The 26,681-nt window shown below is 37.7% G+C and overlaps 1 protein-coding gene across 1 annotated transcript in view; it reads right to left on the bottom strand.

Moving 5' to 3' along the window:
* Positions 1 to 17,757: 17,757 nt before the first annotated feature.
* Positions 17,758 to 26,681, bottom strand: part of SPHK2 (sphingosine kinase 2) — a 28,919-nt gene continuing 19,995 nt past the window's right edge. Inside the window, exons 5-6 of the mRNA XM_072427066.1 lie at positions 25,720 to 25,835; positions 17,758 to 23,032 (exon numbers count right to left, since the gene is read on the bottom strand). Of these exons, the coding sequence (XP_072283167.1) occupies positions 22,021 to 23,032; positions 25,720 to 25,835 (1,128 nt within the window). The 3' untranslated portion in view covers positions 17,758 to 22,020. The remainder of the gene's footprint in view (positions 23,033 to 25,719; positions 25,836 to 26,681) is intronic.

The raw sequence follows: 26,681 nt of genomic DNA, 5'->3' as shown, positions 1-26,681 counted from the left end.
TATGAGCTTGACACTAGTCATTTGTGTTCATCCCATGATTGTTGGCAGGACACCACTTCTCTCACACATTCTAGTGTTGGACATTCTTTGTACTTAGGATCTTTTTTCTTTAGATATACTGAATATATGTAAAATGGAGCTATACCCAAAAATGTGTTCAATTTGTATCCTACTTGGTGGATCCTTAAACTACATAGGTAGTAATATAATAGGAGTGCAGTAAGTTGATTTAGGCTTTTTACTTGCCAGGGCGAATCGTCACAAATTCATGTAGCTTTTTGAATATGGTGAAGCTCATGTGCAAGTAAAAAGCCATTTTTTACATTTTCCCAGTTTCAGTATACTTTGCAAAGCAACATTTTAACACCGTGTGCATGTCGACTTTATAATGGTAAGACAGGGCCAAACTGAATGTGTACCAGTTTTATGTAGTCCCTCTACTAACCTCATGTAATGCTTTCACTGCTAAAGACAGCCCCCTCCATCTGGTATTTCTATCATACATGTTCATGGCGTGCCAGAGGCTCCTCTGTAAATCGGGGAAGAAGTTCCAAGCTCTGGAGAGGTCCCTCTTTCTGGTTAGCAGCCAGGGAAGTACATTAGTTAAAGCCAGAAGGAGCTTAAAGATAGTGGCTCAAAAATGGTAATTTTTGACAGAGGAAATAAAGCTTGGATTAAACCATTGATTGTTTAGTCAGTCTAAGATTTCCCAAAAATTGAAAAAATGATTTGTCCTCAGGCCATGACTATCAGTTTTCAGCCAGATAGGCTGAGTGAAACATTTTAAAATGTGTAACATATGGTTACAATTGAGGTAGGACTTCTCAAGTATGACTTTTAATCCGGATTTCTTTTTTATCAATATATTAATGTCTTCTGAATCAAGAAAAAAAATACCCCAGTCGTAAAAAAAACTACTAGAAGGCTATTTTATAAATACTGGAGGAAAGGAAATTCTCTGTAAATGTACCAAATTTACCCAGAATATCCACCCAAGTTTTTTTTTTTTTTTGGGTTCCTAAAGAATAAAATAAAAATATAGATCTTTATTGGATTTTAAATTTCCCTAATATTCCATAAAGGTCACCTTAAACATCACATTAAAGCAAGAGAGAGGATATGATTCAGGGTTTGCTGGTATGCTGCTATAGATTTCATCACACTTGGGGCTCTATTGATAAAACGGAATCTGACATTCTCTGGTGGAAAATAATTCCTGCCAGTGAAACAAATGGACCTGGAAGATTTCCACAATGGAATTTTCTGATTCCGTTTTATAAATAGAGCCCTTTGACCAGAATTCCATAACAACTTGCACAGGAACTCAAATTGTCAACATGACACCCATTAATTAAGGAAATTGACAAAGAAACACCTTCATGTGTAAGCTATAAAGAGGACTACATTTTGCTTGGAGTGCCTTAAGACAGACAATCTCTTCTGTATGCTGCAAATAATCTAAATGCATCTGCTGTCTTTTTGACTTTGTCCACAAGTACACTTAGTACACTTCTGTGTGAACTCCTTAAAACAAGGTGGTCTGGTCCGCAAGAAAATTCTGGCTGGTGCACCTCCCAGCAGGGTCAGAAGAAGGACCCCTTGGGGGGGGGGGGGGGTGCACGCGTCAGAGGCGTGGACCAATGGGGCCCGTATGGATTGCAGACTCAGGGTGGTGGGCTCAGACCTACGAAGGGAGAGTGGGTGAGTTCTGGCATCATGACGTCACTTTGTAGAAAGTGTCTTCCCCTTTGAGTGACATGCGCGTTCCCGGAGTCCGTGAAATTAGTGATCCGTGACAACCAAAAGGTTGGTGACCACTGCTTTAATAATGTTCTATATTTTCATTTGAACCTGACCTAAAACATCATCTGATCCTCAGGTGTCCTAAAAGTAGATGAAGAAAACCTAGATAAACAAATGAAACAAAAAATGATATATGGTCATGTATTTGTTGAAAAAAAGAACCAACAACATCTGCAGGATATCAATGGGATGACAATCGGGTATGAATGAGAGACCCGAGGAATTGTTGATGCCCATAAAGTGTCATCTTGATTATGGAAGTTGGAATTTGCTTTTGAGAGTGCCCCAAGTTATGAAGCTTTCTAGGCATTGTTGAAAGTAATATTGAACAATAAAATGTGATTCCTCTGGGTCCTTGCACTAATATCCTGATTCCATTTTGCACATGGAGAGCAGAGCATACACTTACTGTTAACAGGTTCATGGATAAATAATTATTCTATATATATAATTTTGCAATTAAAAGCAGCTAACATCCAATAATCGTGTAGTAACCCTGATTATCCTGCAAGCTTTGCATGTCAAACCTGCTATGGACACATACTCAGGCACCAACTTCACTGCCAGATCCCTGGTCGGGTAAGTGGAGTTTGGTACTTATTTTACTATACAACCCCTTACAGACCACCCTTTACCTTAACGTATCCTCAATCATCTATTATTTTACTCTTCTTTATCTATGAAATGTATCCCTACTTTAAATATATCAAACCTTATCCGCTTTTTGGATTTCTTTACTCCTACCAAATAAACCTGAGATAAAGAACAACTTTGCAATGCCTTTCTTGAGGGTACATGTACTATTCAGGGAAGGTTTGCTACCCCTGCCACCTCCATAGACTTTAGCAGAACTAAAGTAAAAATAAAAAGGGAGGGAGCACCAGGGTCGCCATCTTTAGTCTCCTGTTCCGGTCTCCTTGCTACGTTGCCTGATTTCACACTGCGTAGGTGCAAGATCGGGTGACATAGTCCGCTATAAAGGTAGTGTAAAAGCTAGCTGATCTCGCTGCACAAGCGTGAGATCGGCTTCTTTTTCCCCTTAGCGAAAAAAAAAGCCGCAATATCGGCCATAAGCAGAAGGAGCCGCCAGAGCCTCCCGGGATTCTTGACATAGGTATCCCAAGAGGCTCTGCGCTCCCTTTTTTTTTTTTTTTGAAGGGTGTTGCACTTGAACAAAAAAATACAATCTTTACAAATTGGATTGTCTACCCTTTTATGTAAAGTAAAAATGTTGAGTTTTTGAAACTCAGCAACATATTTTGCACCATTCCATGCTCCAGCCCTGCGCCCTCAATTCTTTGCCATCCTACATTATTGTGTCCTTTTGATGGCAACCAACCTGCTTTTTGTTCCTGAATTTTGCAATCTCTCTATATCATCCAGAACCTTTTACCACCAATGTAGAGAAGATGCTCCCATAACATCATATGACTGACCAAAAGAAATCTGAAGAAAAGTATCTATGCAAAATATTCCATATTGAAGTGAGAAGGAGATGCACTTGATATGAGTTATCAATAAGATAAGCCTTCTGGTGACAGCAAATTATATTATTAGAAATAAAGACATGCACTGATTTTTTTAACCTTTACAATATATCAAAAACATTGCAAATACTACATCTTCATTCAGAATAAAATTAAGGATTCAAATGTCAGCTATTGATTTTTGGAAAAGTGCATTGCAATTTCATCTTTACATTAGGGATAATTGATAACCCACAAAAAAAGGCAGACTAGAGCCATTTTAAAGTTTGAGTGCAGAGCCAAACCCATTATAAATAAGTGTTTATATTATTTAATGCAAAAGTACTCAGACATGTTTATACAAACTCCCAATGTCTAAAAAGGTTTCAGCAAATAAAACTCATCTGCAGCTGAATGTACATAGTATGACGTAGGCTGCCATCTACTGGTGACTTGTTAACATAACATGGTACAAAAAATTCTAAATACAAACAAAACAGCAATAAGAATGGGGTAATGGTATTATTTTCCGGGTGTTACACCTGCCCTGACTTTTCATCCTGCTCATTCACATGTGTCCACCATGGCTTCTCCACCTTTTTGTATTGGTATCAGTGGTGGCATCCTAGTTATTATGGTTGGAGGGACTGCCTGGTCACCATAGTAAAGCATACGTACAGGCCTGATAAGTAGTTACTTTAATGGCAAAAGAGACCATGAAGTTGCCTCTTCTGCCTGCTTGTCAGGACTTTTTTCTCTTTGTTGCACAAGCAGGGTTAAATGTACAGACTCAGCAAGATTGCATGTCAGGATGATGCAGCTCCTGTGCACATGTGTGGAAGCTACACGATCTCCACTTGGACAATGAAGTTGGTAGAGGACCTTAAACCCAGAAGAACCCAAGGCGATGAGGTTAGGAGTTGTTGGGGGCCCTTTGGCAGCATATTTAGCAGGTAAGGCAGGTAAGTAGCATATTTATACATTTTGACAAAACCCTGAGTGGTGTTTACATCTATTTGAAGGCTGGTTGTGCATCATAATATGAAAGGCAGGATACACTACAGAAATAGCCTGGGATTTAGCAATCTTTCTGAAGATCCATAGGTTGGACTATTAAGGTAACACGTTAATGGTTGATTATAGGTTGTAAGTATATTGTTTTCCCCAATAGTGCCAAACCATTACATCATAACGCCACATCCCCAATAGCACATATTATATTAAAAAAGTTTTTTGGGATACAAAAAGCCCAATAGATAATGGTATTTTTAAGGCATTAATTTTCCAATATCAACTTTCAAATGTTATCAATTTAATATTGCATAATTTTAAAATTCACATAAAACATAATCAAATTCAGTCTTAATGAATTTGAAGTTTTTTACAGAAGAAGTCTGCAAGGTAATATAATGCAAGGTATGCTATTAATTACCCATCCTAACACAATTTTGATAGACCTTGAAATGCTTGATTCAGCAATTCACTCACTTGTGCCACCCAGAGATGTTCGTTTCCCGGCTACTCCATCCTAAATGGAACCTGATCACAAAATGCTTAAGTGTAGATTCACTTTAGAGTAAACCTTTAAGCATGAAAATAACTTGGCTTGGTTTTTAAAGGTGTAGTTTCCAAGGCTGACACCCTGATCATAGGCTTGTTCTAGGTCATGGACCATTAATATATAAAACACTCCAAAGTTGGCAGAGAGCTGAATTCACACAAATCAATAACCCTAAGGATACAATTAGGGAAATTTTTACCATGTTTTTAAAATAGTATCCTTATGGAATGCCATATTGATCCTGGCTTACCACCAAATTAGTTATTTAAGTGAGGCACACATACAAACAGAAAAGTCTAAAAGATATTAAACTCAAATCAAACCCTCACTTTAAATACCTAATTACATTGTAGGTGCATCAAAACAAATGGTGTTCAATGCCTAACAGTTTTTTCTTTCCCTCCCAGCAACTTACATGTGAATGGATGGTGTGAAAGCAGTGGACTCATTGCAGAGGTCAGATGAATCAATGTTCTTTGATGATTGGAGAGCTTTGGTTCTGATTTAGTAGAGGCTGTGTCCTATCCATACAAATGTATCACTGCTTTCTCACATAAAATATCTGCTCCAGAGGCCTTTTGAATGTCTCATGAGGTCCCTTGGCATACACGTACCATTGGAAGCAGAATAGAGGTGAATGACAGCATGTGGCTACATAAATGAGAAAGAATCTATGCTGTGGGATGTATATTTACATTATTCACTACTCTGCATGGTGGTAGGAAGGGATATTATCAATGACACACTGTTGAGTGACTTCTAGTGAATAGGTTGCTTGGCCATGCTGGTCACCACACAAAGTTTGGGGCTCTGCAGGAAGGGTGGCCCCATCAAAGACTTTGGCAGAGAGGGCCCAAAATTAGAAGTCACGCCGCAACCCGAGACAATTGTTTTATATGAAAATCTGGCAGCAGAAAAATGCTAAATTTAATTTTGAATACAAATTATTGAGCATCAGTACAAGACCTAAGTATTGGAAAGATGATGTTAGGGATAATGTTGTCCTATGCATAAAATCCTAATTCATGTTGTAACATACAGATGTGGTAGGGACAGACAGTATTAACTAAATGAATGCTTTGGGGAGAGGTGGAGGAAATAGTTTGCAGCATGACCATGTGGCAAATAATTCTGACAAAATTATGGATCACAAAGTTGAGTTTTTTTGAAGACAAAAGAGGGGAAATCTAACATGAGATGTGTGAACCTAATGTAGTACATAGAAAATTGTAGTACTACTTTTTTCTATACACCCTGCAAATGCTGCGTATGTGAGAAATTCAGTACATTCAGTATGTAAACGGATCTTGTGACACACACAAATATATGAAGGTGTTTGCTTACCATAACCTGGGTTGGAATATTTGACATTGTCTTTCACCTTGTATATATAAAGGCAAGGATTTGATATCTCTTATCTATCTTCCGAAGTTTAGAGAAAATGACTTCTGTGTCCTTCAACTTCAGTGGTTCTAAGTTGGTAAATGTGGGACAATTTAGTTACTGGGGTTAACAATGTGTAATTTACTCAGCATCTCTGCATTGAAGTTGGTAAGATAGGTCAATGGATTGTACACTTCCAAAGATTATGTTCTCTTAGCCCAACTCTAGTCTCCTCTTTGTACTTAATTAAAGCTTTATACAATTTTGTTTTCAAAGTGCTTATCAGCTTTAATGTATATTTCAGAAATCAAAAAAACAGTTCAGTACTGCATTGTAGCACCTTGGCTTACATTCACCCACAGTGGTCCTGTTAAAGCCAACTACATCAGTTAATCCTGTAAATACCCAAGGATGATGGCAAGTCTGGATTTCTATTCCTGGAGCATAACATTTTTTCTTTATACTGGTCAATCACTGATTACATGCTCATGCCTACTGTGCCTACCAATGAATCTGGGTCTGTTAATGAGTTTTTTTTCCCCATTTATGAACTAAAGGGTTCTGGTATATCTCAAAAGTGTAATCCCCCCCCCCCCCAAAAAAAAAAAATCTACCATCTTGAAGGTACATAAAAGCAAATTATACCACATTGTTCCAGTAAGTAGCTTTCCAGGGTCCAGTTGCTTGGCTGTTTCTATCCTTAATACTTTGAGTCGCTGACCCATTGGAAGAGACTTGCAGAAGAAATCTTTTGCTAAACACAGCTGAGGTTGTGGATGATCTTAAGGACTGAGCTTTTTCTGCAGCCTCTTGTAACCCTTTTATGACCAAGACAAACTCTTTGCTTTGTTTGTGATTAGCTCATAGTGAGGATTTTATGCAATAACGGACACCTCACTGACTAATGAGACAAACATCTGTGCTAACTGCATTTAATAAAATAATGTACCTGATCTGACCTAAATACAAATTCAACTTAAGAACAAACCTACAGTCCCTATCTCGTATGTAACCTGAGGACTACCTGTATTGAAGCCAGAATACAGATATGTATAGGATACAGAATAGGTTTCCGAATCTACCCCACTCTGCTCATAAGGTTTACAATGAAACATTTTTCTTAGAATGATAGTAAAAGACCTTTACCTTGACTTTAATTTTAGGCCCACAACCACTGCTTGGCTTCTTAGGTGGAGCCTCAAACTTGCTGTGTTTGTTAGCTGATATTTTCCTAAAAAGTTACTGTTTCCAGTTTTTATAATCATTAGGACAATTCCAGAAACAGTAAATGGCTGTGCAAATTCCTCCTCCTTGCTTTCTTTGGGGTGATCATGGATTGTTGCTTGACTGGCACATATGCAATGGAATGGTCAAGTATAAATACATGGGAGTGGATGAAACTGTTTTGGGGAATTATATCACATCACTGGAAAGAGCGACAGTCATTTAAAGGTTCAGCAGTGCAACAGTGTTGATTATTATTCACTAAGCTTGCCTTTTTTAAATTTTGCTTACATAGGATTAGGCAATCAAAGAAAACTATTAGGTCTACACCCCCTGTCAGGTGACACTGGATTACCCTGGGCACAGAGTGTAAGTGTCTCCTGGACTTCACCAGAGCACCCCACAATGGGCCAGTGACCCTAATGACTACAGAGCTACTTTGCTGCAGGCAGAACACTAGGTTACAGCCTCTAGGCTCTCGACTCCAGGGGGGAGTGGGACAGAGAACTTTACTGCAGGGATAGCCAGAGATCAGGTACTTCAGCAAGGAGTGAAAGCAGCAAGCCAGGATCAGGGGCAGGCAGCTGATGAGAAGCAAGGTTAAGACAGTCCAAGGTCAATGCAGGCAGTAAGCAAGGATCAAGGTCTAGACGGTCTAAGGTAAGGCCAGGTATTCAGAAAGATAAATGGGCAGAGTATAGCTTGGTAAGTCACAGGAAATATGCTGGGAATCCAGCATACAAAGCTTGGAACCTGGAAGGCTTTAATAGGGTTAGAGGCCTATAGCAGGACAGATTTAAATCTAGGAACCAATCTGTTCATTGGCCGCACCTCCTACTCTAAAATCCCCTTCAGCTGTGCACAGCCTAAGTATAAGTGCAGGGGATGCCAAGAAAAGTTAGAACTTCATGGCCAAAGGGAGGCTGGTGATGCTGAAGTTTGCTAAACAGCTGATCTGTGAGCGGAGTGGTAGCAAAAACACAGCTTAAACTTTTCAACAGTCTTTGTACCTTTAACCCCAAGGTCTGTGTAATACATTGAATTACTAGAGTGTATCTTTAAAGTAAGTTCTTCCGGGACAAAAATGTTGTGTTTCACCTGCTGGCTTACATCTGAAAATGATAGTTGTGTGGATTCAAGATCATATAAGTCAAACAGTCAAAGGTCCTTTCCTGCAGACTTGTCCTAGGTTAGCCACTCAATGTTAAAGCAAATGGGTCACCATGAAAGTCAAGCAACAAGAACGGCAACTTCTATGTTTCTCCTTTTGCAAATGTATTTGTATGCAAGCTGATGACTGATCTACTGTAAGTTCCTAGCAGTACAACAGAAATAGAATTCACAGAACAACTGTTTAGTTTAACACAGACACATATTTAGCAGTCATTAAGTGTGTAATATTCTGGAACATCTCTACATTTCGAAGGTACATTGCTGATATCTTGTTTTTAATATCATATAAGAGGAGTAAGAGCTCTTCTAATCATCTGGGGATGGATCTTTAGCCTTCTGACCACAGAAATTCAGTGACCTGCAATGTAGGCCACAGCTGCTTTCATGACACCACTGACAACTAAATCATGCTAAAGCGAATATTTTTGTAAAATAGGTAAGTCTGTTTTCAATAGCATTGTATAGAAAGAAAAAAAAACAAATCTGTATAATAGATATATTATACTGGTATAGTCTGGCCATTTATGAACCCCCATGTCTCCATATCCTACACACAATGATAAGCCTTCAATGCTGGTAAGTTTCTACCTAGTACTTAGGATATGACCTTAAGGTCCCCATCACATTCTAACCCTACCTCATACTTGGGGTTAAACCTAATCTTGTATTTAAATACTCACCTATGCTACAGTCATGATAAAAAAGTATATCTTCCTTCAAGGTTTTGCATATCAGGACATATTAAAACAATCCAACCAGGTCTTAGAATTAAGTAAATGCAACACCACCAGACGTTACAGCGTTTTATTTACTATTGCCTAAGTCCAGATGCAGAAGCAGTGTGTAAAACGTTAACTACCACTTCCTTAGGAATTAAGACAGAAAGTAGCAGCCAGGTACTGCTATTTAAAAACACTTTATTAATTGATCATCAGCAAGTATGACGACCTCTATAAAAGCCCATCAATCTGGAGAGGGTTATAAATCAATTTCCAAACAACCCTTCATTCTGCAGTGAGAATTATTTACAAGCACTGGCCAGAGCTGTGGACCACCAAAATTTTCTTGGGGACCACCGCACATGGCAGGCAGCTTAGGTTTCAAGGTTCTGAAAACACCCCAAGGTTTCTTAAACAATATCTTTCATACAGACAAGACCAAAGTAGAAATGTATGGAATAATGCTCAGCGTCATTTTGGTGAAAATCCAACATAGCATATCATTACAGGCAACTCATACCAACTGACCAACATGGTAGTGGAGGGGTGATGATTTGGGCTTGTTTTGCAGCCACAGGATCTGGATACCTTGCATTCATTGAGTTGATTATGAACTCCTCTGTATTCCAAAGTATTCTAGAGTCAAATGTAAAGCCATCTTGACAGCTAAAGCTTGGTCAAAATTGGGTCATGCAACAGGACAATGATCCCGATCACACCACTAAATTGACAATTGCATAGCTGAAAAAGAAATAACTCCAGAACTAAAACGTGGGACCTTAAGAGAGCTGTGAAATAATGAATGCCAACAAACCTCAACTAAAGCAATTAAAGAAGTGTGGTGTGGGCCAAAATTCCTCTACAACAATGGCTCTAATTTAATAAAGCTCTCCAAGGCTGGAGAGGATACACTTTCTTCAGTGAAGCTTGGTGATCCAGCAAACCTGGGATGGATCTGATCCAGGGTTGAAAACATTTGCTAACAAATAGAAAATTACTTTTATGAAATCCATTTCAGGTTTTCTGGATCACCCAGCTTCCCTGATGAAAGCGTATACTCCAGCCTTGGAGAGCTTTTATAAATCAGGCCCAATGTGTGATACTGAAAAAGTCATACAGAAATTGAGGAATTCAAGTTATTGCTGCTAAAGGTTGATCTACAAGCTTTAGAATCATAGGGGGAACTAAGTTTTTCACAAATGGCTTCTCCACTATGGCTTCATTTTTGGTAAATAAATAATGATATGATGGAATCAGGTGTGTTTTATTTTACAAAAGGTTAAATTTACATAATTGTATAACCTGCAAATGACCAGATAATGTTTTCAATATGTCCTGCTACATAACTCCTTAGAATTGAAAAAATGGTGTACTTTTGTTTTACTGTATGCCTATATACAAGCACACACATACACAAATGTGTTAACATGTTAAGTGAAAAAGTGAAAGTAAATAGTAAAGTAATACCATCACAGAGGTTTTTTTAAAATCCTGGCAGTTTTGTTCTCTTCTGTTCTGTAATTCAGCAGGCAGGACATCTGAAGCTTACCTCCATTAAAATTAACAGAGAATCTCTACATCTTTACCACTTGACACAAAAAGTCATAGCAGTACATATCTTCAGGATTTATTTAGTAGAATTTTTACAGAATGGAATACATGACAAAATAAATCCAGCAATATCTAAGACATTGATAGGACATTTCCTGTGGCCCATGCGTTATTACAATGATCAAATCTTTGAAGAGTATTACAAGTCCAAGTCCCTCAACACGCGTCAAGCCACCGACACAAATGCAATATGCAGCTCAAGCAGTGTCATGTTGTGTCCCCTGTGTCTACAACAGGGAGTCAAGACTACATCTCATGTTACGAGGAGGGGTTGTGACATTTAAAAATAGGCAAATAAAAAGCAGACTAGGTTTTCATATAGAAGGCAGAAAGAGCTTTCTCGAATGCCTTATTTTGGCAATTAGCACAAATGAATTTTTTGCCCTGTGTAGAGTTTTTAAAAAATAAACAGAGACAAGTGTTTTAAAGCATCACATTCCATTTTATTGCATAGATCTAATTTTTAAATATTAACTACATATACAGTGAAAAGCTTGCTGGCATTTTACAGTTTAAACAATCCATTTATTTAAGACATTAAAAAACCTTAAACATATAGAAAATAATGCCAATTTTCTAACTCAGTAGTTCAAACAGTTATTGTCCAATAAAACAGACTTCAGGAAAACAAAAATCTGACATCATTTAAATCAATATATTATCGAACCTATAAGCATGAACATTAGGAATAAATCAAGTCTCTCGAGAAGCCTTGAATTAGTAAGTCTTCATGGAGAGAATTACAAACCAATTTATTGAGTACATTACAATAACAATTACAAACAGAACAAAATACACAAACACAAAAAGGGTTATTAGGGCAAAATGAAGGCTTGACATTCAAAGTGTGCGATTATTGCTATACTAAAAATGGTGTGGATGTTTAAAGATTATTTGTTACATCAGTTGAAGAATAAAATAATGCATGATAAATAGAACTTACAACTTTAACAAGTTGTAGTAAACAAGGGAATCATTCTTGCTCTAGATTACTATATGCAGAGAGGACCCTAATTAAGAGGGGACAGATTCCTGCACCCTCATTGTATTACAGAGATGGGCAGATGTTCTAGGAGAATCATTCTGCTGTGAGTTCACAAAATTCTGTAAAGAGAAGCTCAAGGGGAAATTAAAATTGAGGGCCCCTCTTTTATTAAGCAGAAATTTATTTCATTTACCCTAAACACATGACTGAATGGCTAATGAATGTGAACAGTGTTCTTTATGGTGCTGCTAGATTGCCTAGAACATTTGTGGTGTTCACTTGTTTACAAGGGTCTGACCTGCATACAACCTCTTTATAAGCCACATACAAGCATGCCACAGATGTACTTCCAGTCAACATCCAGGAGGCTAGTAAAGGGTATAATAGTAGTACTTAGCACATATTAAGTGAACAGCCTTTCATTTTATTTAAAAAAAAAAAAGCATGCTCAGCAGCCTATTCCTTCAGGAGCTGGTCAGGCTTTTGTGAAATGTAAAAAAAAAAGTGCTTTTTTTTTTACATTTTTGGAAAGACACATCTTTGCTTGCACCACCAGATCTCCCACTATGCAAGGAAGAGATCGGGTGGCATGACAAATAGCCAGAAGAAGAAAAAAGATGGCTGTGTCCGAAAAAGGAATGAAGCCGGGACCTACCAGAGAGCTCAAGGGTTTTTACCTGTAAAGGTAAATTTTATTGTATTGTTTTTTGAAAGTTCTGCTTTAGGTTTGAACTGTTTTAGCTATTTTTGCTACATATCATTTTAATATGGGAGAATAGCAAAGCTTATAATTGCCTAAAAAGATTCATATAGTTCAAAAGTTTACTACAAGGTCCACTGCACCTTCCCTGGGTTCTGCTGCACTGTAGCCACAATGGCTAGCATTTTCTGATCCCTAATTCTGCTGCTCCTGGTGTTGAAGTGTAAATGATTTGAATCTGTCAGATTTTATGTTAGCCAGACTTTTATCTCACAACCCAATCTGAGATTGAAGCTTTATTATTTTTTTCTTAATAATGTTTACTGCACTTTTCTGTGCATATATCAAGGTATTGATACAATCATGATTAATAAAAGTATGGCAGAGAATTGCAGTGATAAAGGAAGCCATTCAGTAGGGTTACTGAATGTCTTCCAGGAGAGATAAGGCAGAAGTAACCTGAATAACACAACAATAATGGTGTGGTAATTGACAGAAGGAAGCGTCAGCATCCTCCTACTGACTTGTACTGGTATCACCATCTTCAGGATGTAGATGATAACTCTTATCACTGCTTTATTACTAGAGAAATACATATCACTACATTACTGTGACTGTATGATTTGTGCCTCTTACTGTCTGAAAATAAGGCATGTGTGCTATTCTTAGCATGTACAAATCCAGGTCCATAAATATTTGGACAGACAACTTTTTTCTCATTTTGGTTCTGTACATTACCACAATTAATTTTAAATGAAACAACTCAGATGCAGTTGAACTGCAGACTTTCAGCTTTAATTCAATGGAACAAAAAGATTGCATAAAATGTGCGGAACTAAAGCCTTTTTTTTACACAATCATTCATTTCAGGGGCTCAAAAGTAATTGGACAATTGACTCAAAGGCTATTTCATGGGCTGGTGTGGGCAATTACTTTATGTCATTATCAATTAAGCAGATCAAAGGCATTGAGTTGATTTGAGGGGAGGTGCTTGTATGTGGAAGATTTTGCTGTGAACAGACAACATGCGGTCAAAGTAGCTCTCCATGCAGGTGAAACAAGCAATCCTTACGCTGCAAAAACAGAAAAAACCCATTCCAGAAATTGCTACAATATTAGGAGTGACAAAATCTACAGTTTGGTACATCATGAGAAAGAAACAAAGCACTGGTAAACTCAGCAACGCCAAAAGACCTGGACATCCATGGAAGATAACAGTGGTGGATGATCACAGAATAATTTCCATGCTGAAGAGAAACCCCTTCACAACAGCCAACCAAGTGAACAACACTCTCCAGGAAGTAGGCGTATCGATATCCAAGTCTACCATAAAGAGAAGACTGCATGAAAGTAAATACAGAGGGTGCACTGCAAGGTGCAAGTGTGTGTACAATATCTACGAACGATCGTGTCGTTAACTCTATGTGCAGGATCGGTGCTATACGATCGGTCGTATATATCGTGCATGAACGTTCGTCGTTCGTTTTCCAACGATAATAATTGGAAGTGTGTACGTAGCTTAAGTCTACTTCTAGAGACCCCCACTGTTCAGCCTAGACATTTTCCAAAGATTTTACAGAGCATGTCAAGGTACATGCAAAATCCTCCCTCCATTATAAATGAGAAAAAAATCTATGAAAAGACTGCTCCAGCTTTAAAAAAGTCAGTGAAAATTGCAAATTCTTAGAGGATGGATAACTGTTTAATTTAAATGCCCAAAAAAATCTCAAGCGACCACAGGGTGAACAAAAAAGAAAACACTGGTTTTGATAAGGCTGATAAAGACTGTAATAAAAGAAGTTGGTATACGGCTCATTAATGTGAAAATAAAATTCCACTTTTAAAGAGACATAATCAGGCGGGTCATTATTGCAGAAATGTACAAGTGATGTCCCTTCTGTAATATTCCTGCCAAATCGCTCCGGCCTTCTGGCAAAAAGCTGAGCTGCGCATGAAGAGTGTCAGTTTAAATTTTCAGGATACCTGGTAATCCCGGCTTCCCCTGCGCTTGTCGTAATTAAACTTCCATGTATTTGCCTGGACATTACGTCATCCTGGCCCAGTCAATTAAGATGGCTGAAATCCTGAAGATTTTCCTTTAAATATGATGGCTGGGGTGAATATACAGTAGGTATGATAGCTAGATACATTTGTTGCCTAAGATCAACTTTATGCACATAATAATATTGTGATTTATTTGCGTTTAATGCCAATATCTCTCATATTACAATCAGTCCAGTGCTCCCAACATGACCTATGTAACTACGTGTGTTTTAATTCCACCTATCGTTTCAAGGCAAGAGAAGTTTTCCAAAGGTTATGCCGATCAACTTCCTAAATGCAACATCTATTCTTTAGCTAATAGTGTCAAACCAGCCATCTTCTAAAAGGTAACATGATACCAAAAGTCCTGAATACTTCCAGTATTCTATGTTTATACAACCTGCATATAATACAATATGAACATCCTCACCTATTTAGGAGACCGTTACTAAATGGCATCAGAAAATAATTTCCAATGGGGTACAACACATTACATGTAGGTGTCATTTTAGAATAATCTTTCTATAGACACAGAAATTATCTTTCTTTTGGGCACCAGAGTGGCTGTACATAATAACAGCAAAAGAAATAAAACAAAATGCTGGCTGTGAATATTCCTAGATTTAATCCAAAGAATTAAAATACTTTCCTTACTGTCAGGAAGGAAACAGGTGTTTCCAGCAGAGACTCAAGATAAATAGAATCCGAATAGGGTTTCCCTATGTTATTAGGCATTCAATGACTCAGTGCTTTAAAAATCAAAACAACCTGAATAAATATTGTCCAACCACTATTGTGTTCTAGAGTGTGGCTCAGATTTCCATGTGTGAATGTGTTTTGCAAGCCAAATATATCTGGAAAAGAAATAACTGGCAGATGTGTCTTATATAAAGCATTACAGGAACCAAAGAACAGGGAGGCAACTGGTTGACCCCTGTCTTGCTAACAAAAAGAAGGCTAGAGTTCATTTTGAACAATGAGATGAGATGTTTGTCTTGGGCAGAGATCTAAGGCCATGTACTTGAAGTTTAGAAGTTACAATGTGAATGTACACATGTCCCCTAATAACATGCAGCTCAGTTTTGTTTTATTGATAGCAGGCACCAAATAATGCCATATTTAAATGTTATTAACTAAAGAATCAAAATTGGAGGATTTGGTTGTCTTTTGTATGATAAGATATTCAGAAATATTAAAAACCTCAAGCCATTCTGTAAATATAAAACATAATACCGCATCTAAGGCTGTGCCCTGTTACAAGGTGTCAGATAGGAACCAGTAATCCACCAAACCCCTTGCTGATCTTATGTAACTCTGCCAATATAAACAAATACAACTGCAAAAACACAATTACTTGAATACAAAAACATGAATTTCCGATATTAAACTGACACTCCACAGACAAACACAGTATGCTTAAGGCAAACATGGACAGAGGACCCCTAGCATACAATGTTCAGTTGTTGCATGCAAACATCACCATCTGCAATAATGAAATTTCCCATATTGCATAGGATCCCAGACATTTGTATTTCTGTGTACAAACAGAGCAGGAACAATAAGAATGTGCAGGTGGTGGGACATCTTGGAACTTTCCAAGATGCAGGGCAGGAAGTAGAGGGAAAGGAAGCAACCCTGGCATAATAAACCACTTCAGGGTTGTACCTTTATTAGGAATTTCCCTTTTACCAGAATCAAGTTTGCACTGCTGACAAGATTATGCATTAACAAAATTAATTCACCCATATCTTTTTCTTAAACTAGTAAAAAAACACAAAAGGGTTTTATATTTTTATCAAATACACTGTTTTAGCAATTACTGCAATTACAGTGTGAAAAGATACTGGAACCAATGCATAGGTCCTTAGTTTAACCAATTGTTTCTTGTAGCTACTGAATCAAAGTACATTTAGCATATTAGTACAATTAGCATTTTAAACAATCCCTCAAGTTATAATTAATTGATTTTGTAGGCATTCTTGTGTGGACATTTCATCTCAACTGGACTGAAGTCAGAACCCCTGGTTTATCAATTCCAAAACCTAAACCTTTGTGTATATGAATTTCTTTTTTTTAATATGGGGCAGATAATTTAAGCTAGACCTCCAACGCTAAGCATCTCTACAATACACTACTGCCCTAGATGTTTACATGCCTTTTTCTGACATGGACAGTTTAAACAGATTTTACAATACACTTGCTACAAGGTTAAATATCCATAAAGCCTTGTACACATGACAGATAATAGTCACTCAAGACGAACATTTCCACTCATTTCAGGCAAAAAACTGACATGTGCAAAGTGGTCCCCCAAAATAATTCATCAATGCACTGTGCTTTTCTACGAAGAAGAGAACAGCTCAACCCTCCCCCCTATTATGAAACAGAATGGTGCTGTGTGTACAGTGCTCCTTCAATCAAATGTCACTGGAAATGATCACAAAATACTGTTTACAGAGACAATCCTTTGATGTCTGTTGGACGTCTGTACAAAGACTAAGGCTGCCTCCAATGTATCACTGATGATGATCAAACCACATTTTAGGGATCATTTACACAAAGATCATTTCAAAGGATACACAAATGTTGTTTTGCAACTGTATTTGGCAGGCCTGGCAACACAGTATACTAAGGTCCTAGTAGCGGTAAACCACAGCACTGCATTGCAAACTCATCCATGCTCCCATCGCTCTCCTTCAACTGTATGTAAGCGTTTGGGAACTGCATTGTGCATGCGTTTGCACCCAGCTGTTTTTGAGGTGCTGAGGTGCTTCTGACCATGCTTTTGCTTTTCCTGCACCGCCTCCAAAAAGTCAACGCGTTCTAATGCATTGACCTGTGGTCAAGTCTGCCACTCTCGGCGGTATAACAGCAGTTTGCTAAGCGCCTGGACGTGACTAACCATGCAGTTTTTGACCACAAGTCTGAATAGGGGCCTAAGTGTTTCAGACTGTCATTGGTAGTGTTGTGTGGTAGTGTGGTGTGGTGTGGCTTTAAATATATACACCTAGTAGGTGTTAAATTGGTTTATATTTGGCTACAAAACAACAAATATAACAATGTGTCAAAATAATATAAACACGCTGCTAATCTGTAGTTGTTTAATTAACAATGATACCCAACACAGCAAGCTGACAGGAATTTAATAAACTGAAATTCAATAAAAAATGTAAATTTCCTAAGACGATGACAGCCTGTAGTCTTTTGTTACTAATAACAATCAATAGTACTTTTCCTATGAAATATTAAAACAATAATATGTACAGCACAGTACCCAGAACCTCCCCAAGGAAGCTGTACACTTCGCTTCGGGACTTATCATTTAAAAAAAGCTTCTCCATATCTAAATGCATTAGGTAACAAAGACAAAATGCTTAAATCATGTATCCTGTTGTTGCAATGTTGTTGCATAGCAATGGTATTATTCAGTCTGCTACCTTTTAATGAAAAAAAAGTACATAAAAACATGGTTTTGCCAAAGTGGCCTGCAGCAAAACTGACACATGGGTTTTTGTAAACTACACACTTTCCTTAATGATGGCAAAACAAAAAAAAAAAAGGATGGCATTTAACTTACAACAATAGGAACAAAAGTTCATGCAAGCACTTGTGCAGTTTTATCGGCTTCCAGAAAGGGAAAATGCAGATGTGTGTACTCAGGAACACCTTTTGGATGAGGCAGTTTGGAATACTTGGGAGGCACTAAAACCTTTACTGCATAAGTAAAAATAGTTTTAAAACAAACAGCATGCAAAGTATAATTTTAATGACATGAAATTTGGTTTCTGTAGCTTAGTGCATTTTGCACAGCTTTACCAATAAACAATTTCTGCTTAGTAGGATATATCTTCCTCCTACATGGGAAACAAAATGATCATGGTGCCATGAGTGACCAATCAGGTAACAGGCATTGGGAAACTACTATCTTGCAGTTTTTAATGTTCACAAAACGAGGCCCGATCAAAGTGTTTAGTCATTACTATATTCCTCCACCTAACCCAAAGGTCTGGCAGTGTACAGTTCAGGGATAGAGAAGAAAGTACATGGATATAAGAGAAAAGGAAGATGTTTCTACCCAACATCTACTATATAAAATGACAGCATTTGATTTGTTACTATGGACAGCCCAAATTTGTTGTGGATTTTGTAAAAGCACTACAATTTATAAACAATGTTTTATGAATAAAGCTTCAATGTTAACATAAGGAGGACTAAGACTGATGGTGGGTGCTACCATCATGGGTGAGACCTGTCACTGAAATGGCACTGCTTGAATATTAGTTCTTTCCCTGGCAGCTATATAAAAGGAAAATAAGGGAAGGGACAGAAAAGCTGGGTTAGCGTACACAATAAGACACCACAAGAAGGGAAGAGGAATATGACAGCAGTAAGGAATGAAATGTAGCCCCTTTTAGGGAATTACCACTTGCTGATGTAGTTATATTCCTCAGCAAGTTCAAAGGCACATGCCAAGTGATTAAAAAGATAAATCACTACATTGTCAAGACTCAATCTTTCTTTGCCTTTATTTTTTAGGTTGGTGACAGGGTCTCTTTAACCTTCCAGAGAGCAAGGTTTAGAACTGTGAACTATAGATATATATTCATTAACAGAACAGAGAGCCGAAGTATGAAGGGAAAACTGCTTTCATTTTACAAGAATCAGAAACATGAAAGCCAATACCTAATTGACTGGGATGAGTTGTTACACATATCATGTCACCTCCCCTGTATTTGGTAAACCAATACCACACTGTAGAAGAACCACTATTGGGTTATTAAGGTTAGAGATGAAAACTGTAAGAACCACAAATCATGTTATTGACAGTTAAATAACAGCTAATTGTAATAAAAATAACCTACATTTACCCTTATTCCACAGTGCTTTGTTTAAACCATTTCAAGTAATGCAAACTGCTGCTCTGTAACAGTGTTTGTGTTAAAAGTAGTAGTCTTGGTACTGGGAATAGGAAGTTCCAAAACCTATTTGTCAGTATAGATTGGTATTCTGTAACCTTGGATTATAAAACCTTCTGTACCCATTTTGCTTGGAATCTGTTCACTTAATTTAATAAAGTGCTGCCTACCAATATATTGGGACTTTGTGGAAGGTAATTATGATAATATAAATATTGGCATTACAAACATGAAGCTTGATAGATTTATTTTGGTATGTCTATTTTACTGTAACAAGGTCAGATGTGTATTAGCTTTGATGGAGATGGAGACCTCACATTTCTCTGACAGCAGATGTACTTCTAGAAATGTTGCACACAGGCTTTACAGTTCTGATTACTACACACATGTGTGAAGCTAAAGGGTGCCCCCTTCCCCTTGTTTGTGGAGTGTGGAGACATCTGACCACAGCATGCAAGGTTTTTCACTGAATAAGTGGAAGTAATATAGGTGGAATATCCAAATAAAAAGCCTGAATGAAAATTGCATTGTGGTACTTAGTCACAAGGATAATTCCATGAACAGTGATAGGCCCAGAGTCACAATCTGTTTTAACCTTTGCCTTGAAGATGCATAATCTACCCATAAATGTTTGGAGTATGACCTACCTACCCAAGTTGTTTGCTCTACATCACTTTATGTTTTGCCTCTGTGGCTTGCAACTCTTGGTGGTTTATGTTTTTAGTTCACATAAATAACATTTTCATTGGGGGATATAAGCCCCCATCTCTCTCTTATGGACAATGGCAGGTAGGGTCACCTAAAATATTGATTAGGATATCAGAAACCAAGACATGTACAGGAAGCTACTGGAGCAGCCTTCTAGCATCTAGTGAAAACTTAAATAAAAGTTTCCCTTTTAAGGTTGCATCTGGTAATCACCCATCAAGAAGTAACTCACAAGCAGTAAAAAGACACAGCAAATAATAAAACACAAGCATTAAATCCATTGTGAATAACAAAATAAAAAAAGTTCATTTGTGCCAATCTGATAGAATGCAAACCATTAATAAAAAGCCAGTCTATCAAACTGAACAGAAGAAAAGCATCACAGTCAAGCTCATCAAATGTTTTTCAGGGAATGTAGAAGAGATTTGAAGCACTGAACAGAAATATGTATATCAAACATAGCTTTGCACAATATGCATAGCAATTGTAGGGTAGTAAAGCAAATTAAGCAATGATGTGATAGAAAAAGAAATAAATGCAAATTTCTGGTTTCAAATATGGTTTTAGAGAAAAAGTTAAACCAAATAACCTGTAAATCATTAAATATTTATTGCTGAGTAAAACTAAACCGTTTTCTTTGCTTACAATGCATTTGTTAATTTGCATGTCAAATGAAAAGCAGATGCCCATTTCAATTAACAAAAGTTTTGCTCCTCAGTACACCTCTTGCAAAAGTAAGAAGCTTGTTCCCATTCTGTGTCTTGGAGACCAACCTTGTATTCAGATATAAAAGTGGTCGTACAGCACCATTATACTGAACAGATGAATGTCAGGTTATTGTGAAATATCAATTAAACAAGCTTATTCAGTAAGGCAATGGTAATGCTGGAAGGAAAACTCCACTAACCCACTGAAATCAACCAAAAATTATCTTTCACTCTTAAATCCAGAAAAGTGAAATTTGTCTGTTTGCTAGTGGTTAACGTATTATGCACATTAACCTACCCTTTGTACCTTTTTACTTAAGTCTGCATGTGTTAGCTGAATCAGGGAAATAAGAGGCATAATAGGAAGCCTACAGGTAGCAGTCTCAAACAATGGTTTTAAACTTTTACTGAAAATGGAAAACCCCCTTAAAAATATTTGCTATTTGAGTAAGGTTATTGTAACCAAAGCAGCATTACCCATCTATGTAGCAGGACAAATCCCAGGGATTCCTTATGCAAGTCTGAGAAACCATTGCTTGTGCATACCTTTGCATTGCTTTTCATTTAGCAGCTTCAAATGGCAATCAACAATACTTTGCTTGGGACCTGCAGATGCCATTTACTTCATCATTCAATGATTCTAATCTTTTATAACTGATCCTTGCTTTATAAAGGATTAGATAAAGGATAATTAGGATTTAGGAAGCTCATATAAATAGTAAATTGTAAGAAAACTAGAGTATCATTTTCAGCAAGCAGTTCTACCTAAGTGCATTATCAGTAAAGCCTGCCTAAAATTTTTCCTTGCATATTTACAATTTCAAGAAAAACAAACTCACACTTTCGGATCATGCTCCCACTGGTGACTAGCACCAGAAAATTACAGAGGCACATGCCAAAAATTAAATTAATGTCAGAGTTTGTAACCCAGAGCAATCATTTGTATTACTGATCCACTAAAGTGTAGCTAAAACAGGAGAGATTGTTGCATTGCACAAGACCATGAGGATAAAAGCAAGGCCTAGAAAGAGGTCAAACTGACTCTACCCGACCCGGTGATAAGGTTTCCAAGTCTTTGGTGTACTTGAGCCTGAATTGGGCCATATTCTACCCGCTCCCCATCCACAGTAAGGATTCCCTTTTTTGTGAGAGGCTCTAAACGGAATGCTCGAACAGGAACATGAACGAGGTATGGACATTCCATTCCAATATGTGTCCCCTTTTCCATAGCCAAAAAGAGACGCACAAGGGCTGTCCGAGAGATTCCAGCCTTTACAAAGAACAAGTGGATCAGTCCATCATCAAAGTAGGAAAATGGTGCTGTGAATAAGTCAGCCCCAAGATGACTCTGATAGATACCCAGCACTAGAACAAAGTCTCCTTCCACAGTAACCCAGGACTTGGGCAAAGGTTGGTCCAGAGGAGGCAGAAGATCATCCTTAGGTCCATTTACATGGCTGTGTGTAGGACAGCCTACATCATTTGGCAGCATGCGATCAGGCTCAGACAAGGCATTAGGCACAGAGTCAAACGTAAATTGGGAGGTGTGCAATGCTGTTGGAGAACCAGGAGAAGGTGAAGTCTCAAAGCTTGGTAGCTCACCAGTGTCAAGCACAGCAGTGCTTCTTTCAAACATAATATTACGCTCCTCACAGAGGCCCATATCTGAAATAGTGCGGTGCAGCTGGGAACGCTGTAAAGGAGCAAGGCTTCCATTGGGGGATAAGGTGATACTCCTGCAAATAGGACGGTGAGCATCTAGTACTGGCAGATAAGAAAGGCGGCCTCTGTAGGTGCGCAGTGAAGCCACTCTTACCATGGTCCCCACAGTGAAACGAGCAGAGCCCATGTGTCTGTATTTTTCACTTTCTATGTCCACATCAGAGATAAAGCCCCATGCCACACTCAGAAAAGAAAAACTTCGAGTACCAGAGCAGGTTGTGACAGACACGAGGTCCATAGGCATTACAGTACCACGGCACAGCAGCAAGATACAGTTAAGTAGCAGCTCTGACCCCATTGCCTGCTCAAACCTGAAAGAAAAATTAAAAAACATTTTATTCAAAAATGTCTTTAGATAAAAATACATTTCATATATTGACGGAAAATTAGAAATTTTACACATTAAAAAAACTATTAAACTTTTGTAAACCCAGAAAACCATGATCCTAAAGCACACATCAATCTGAAACCTCACTAATCTACATGTTAATGTGACATTACACTTTCTTAATAGGTTAAGGCACATATATCAGACCACAGGAGTCTAATATTACATTTAATAGACATACCTTTCTATGTAGTTATATTAGCTTCTCAACATTTTCTGCACACCAATGAGGCTGGTTCAGTAAGGGGAGCAAAATATGCTAATCAGGCATGTGAAAACAACAAACAGTGCTTGCTGAGATGAGAACACACAGATTTTTGCTCAACATTTATTGCTTTGACTTAAAGGGAGAAAGGTAACAGGATGGATATATTGTAATGCAGAGGTTATCTATGTTAACAAACTGAATAGAAGATACAAATGTCTAGCAATAAGGACAGCTCACACATATGTATTCTAGCTTTATTTGGCTATTTGCCTACCCTCACATTTAAAAGGTAATATACTGCTGATTTGTAGACTTGTTGAGTTACTAAACTCCAGACAAAACTATTCTGTGGTGATGGTTTAGAACCACTGTCAGGATTGTATCACTACATATCTAAATACACACATCCCTTCATGTTTAAAATTGACCACAGACATTTAGGTTCAGAGAACAAGGGTTTTATTTTAAGCCACATGACTGTCATTTTCAAACTTCAATGCACAGTCACTTATTTTAAAATAAGGATCATTATGTAATCTCTTTATAAGCTGAGCTAATCAGATCAGATATTCCTTCACTTTCTCTAAATAAGCCTATCCCTACTTCCACCATTTTCCCAACATTTCAGGTTTTTACACATTACATCATCTTATTCGTTTTAGATACAAGCAATATGCAATGTCATTCCAACTTTGTGAATTTCTCAATGAGATGTTTGTTTACAGTGGCTCAACTAAGTGAGAATTTGGAGGATGTGCTTTTATTGATTTATGGCACATAACTTATCAAGTGGCTGTCTGTCTGCTATTTGAGATCACAGTTTCTGTAATTCCAGCTGCAGTTTACCCAGGGGTGTCATCTGTTGTTTAATTGGAGACCATTCCCCTTGACATATTTCGTTTGCAGTTTTTTAGCCAGATCATCTGCAATTCAGGCAGAGATTATACTGCTCCAGAATGACTGGCTGATTCATGTTGCTTCGAAAACCAACATGTCAATGTGCTAATTGACACACCTCTTTTACAGATGTCATATGCTGCTAATTGCTAACCAGCCTAATGTGACTCATTTTTGCAGCTTTGTAATTGTGATTTAGTCAGGTCAAAGAAGTGTATCTTTAAATTAAAAACCAGGATTACTCCTACAGAAAATGAATATATTAGTAATTTTATCCCATGTACAATGTTATACTGCTTAACTTGCCCAGGCCCACCCATTCAATGTTTATGACATTGCTAACTCCCTTTATCTCTCACACACGTGCTGGCCAAAATGCAGAAAACTAGGCAATTTTTTTCTACATTCGTACATTGCTTTTCCTAAAGCTGAAAATGAAATTTTACCATCCCTACCAAAAACAAATGCTAACATTGCCGATATGGCAATGCTGTTAGGGTGTCTGGGGCTGACATCCAGATCCTGGTGCCATAAATTATTAAACCACTGACCTACAGTAAGAATTTAGGAAAGATGCCCCATTATTATTGTTTTAGGTAAGTTAATAAGTAGTTACTGCACAAAGGACCAGGATCAGTACTTGAAGGTGCCATATTTCTGTGTTTACATGTTTCCTTGGTCAAACCTAACCTTCAACAGCATGAAAGGAACACTGAAACACAGGTACTAGAGCTTGAATCTAAAGACAAATGTCCACATTTATAAATATAAAAACAGTTATAAAAGTATATAAATAAAAAGACAGTTTTTGCAACCCTTATGATTACTGTCCACCTTGTCACTGCAGACCCGGAGCCAATAGAACTGTCTATATAAATACCATACTTTTATAAGCAGCTATAGGCAGGCCCCACCACTCACCTACTAGACCAGGCCTGCTGATAGGTGACTTGGACTGAGAGGTGGGGGAATATGCTTCTTCATGCTCTGAAAATTGTGATATTCTGGGAGAACTTGAAAATGAAAAATGAAAGTATAGACACTGTGGGTCTATAGGCTGTGTACACACATGAAATTTTTGTAACTAGAAACAATCTTTTGTGATCATTTCCAGGGACAAAAGAGTGAGAGATGAATGAGTGCTGTACACACAGAGCCGCTCTGTTCTATGAAGAGAGGAAGGGGAAGAATGCGGGCACGGCTATTCTCCTTGTACAGCGGTCATTTTTCATGGATCCTGATTCTTGCCTGAGACTAGCCAAAGAGCTCGTATCGGGCGAGAATAGCCTTGCACTGCAGGTTTATGGATGGATAGATAGATAGATAGACACAATCTATCAATCTACAATTGAAAAAAGAGGTCACATTCACTTTGTAGAAGGCGTTGGTATAAACAGCATGTTCTCTCTAATCCCTCATTTACATTCCTTCCTGGTGCCTATTCTATTACTCAGCTCAGAAATTTGATTCCTGTGTGAACAAGCTCATTATCTTAGTTTTCTTACCCTGCATTGTAGTTAATAGCTCCAGCCAAGGCATTTCCTGAACCACAAGGCAGAATCCCAATAGGCATCTTTATTGCATCTTCCCAATCAGGGCGTTCCATCAAACCATTAATAACCTGAGTAGAATATACAATGACATAAGTGAAGAAATTAGGACAGCTCTGGCATACTTGCTGCAATCCATTTACTACACTGTATGAAGATAGCTTGCAGTATGTTGTGTTAGGATGGTTCTCATCTTCGGTTTTAAACCCTATTTTAACAGAAATCATTTACACAAAGGTAATTCTTCTTGATATTTAATGTTGGCATGTCAAGCAATGATTTTTATGAAGTTATAAATGCAGTTTAAACAACACTGATACAAAGCCAGGGAGGCCTGTGACTCTGCATCTGTTTGGAAACTTCAGTTTTAAGGTACAAAATACATAGATATGTTTTTCACAAAATTTTCATCAGATCCTTCATTAATAGCAACTTATTTTTAACTAGTTCAGCTATGAGTCTGATTATTTGACAAACACTTTGTCATCGTGTAAGATAAAAAGCAGGGAGAAGAAGGAGTTCTTTTGGTGAAAGGGTCCTCTAATTTTTTTAGCAAGCCATATAAAAACACACTTTTCAGTTTAGTTTTAAAAACCATACCAGGATTAGTTTTAAAAAACATTTTGCGATAAATTGTTGATTGATGTTCATGTTATTACATCATTATTCCTGCTTACAATGCAAGCATGTGTGGAACACCCAAGACACAATGTTTGTAATGGCTGCAAGACTTTGTAGAAATCTCACCACAGGACTACTAGAAAGATTTCAGAAATAGGCAGGATACCAGAATAGGAAAACTGACATAAATACAAATCATATAGTTCTGCAGTCTCTGTATGCACAGAACTTTCAGTTTACAAGCGTCCTGTGAAGTCAGGACTGATCTGGTTACTTGGTCTGAGTTATTGACATTA

This window comes from Pyxicephalus adspersus, chromosome 11 (assembly GCF_032062135.1).
Source record: "Pyxicephalus adspersus chromosome 11, UCB_Pads_2.0, whole genome shotgun sequence".
Taxonomy (NCBI): Eukaryota; Metazoa; Chordata; class Amphibia; order Anura; family Pyxicephalidae; genus Pyxicephalus; species Pyxicephalus adspersus.
The sequence above is the reverse complement of the archived record's forward strand: the minus strand, read 5'-3'. Positions and strand labels throughout refer to the sequence as shown.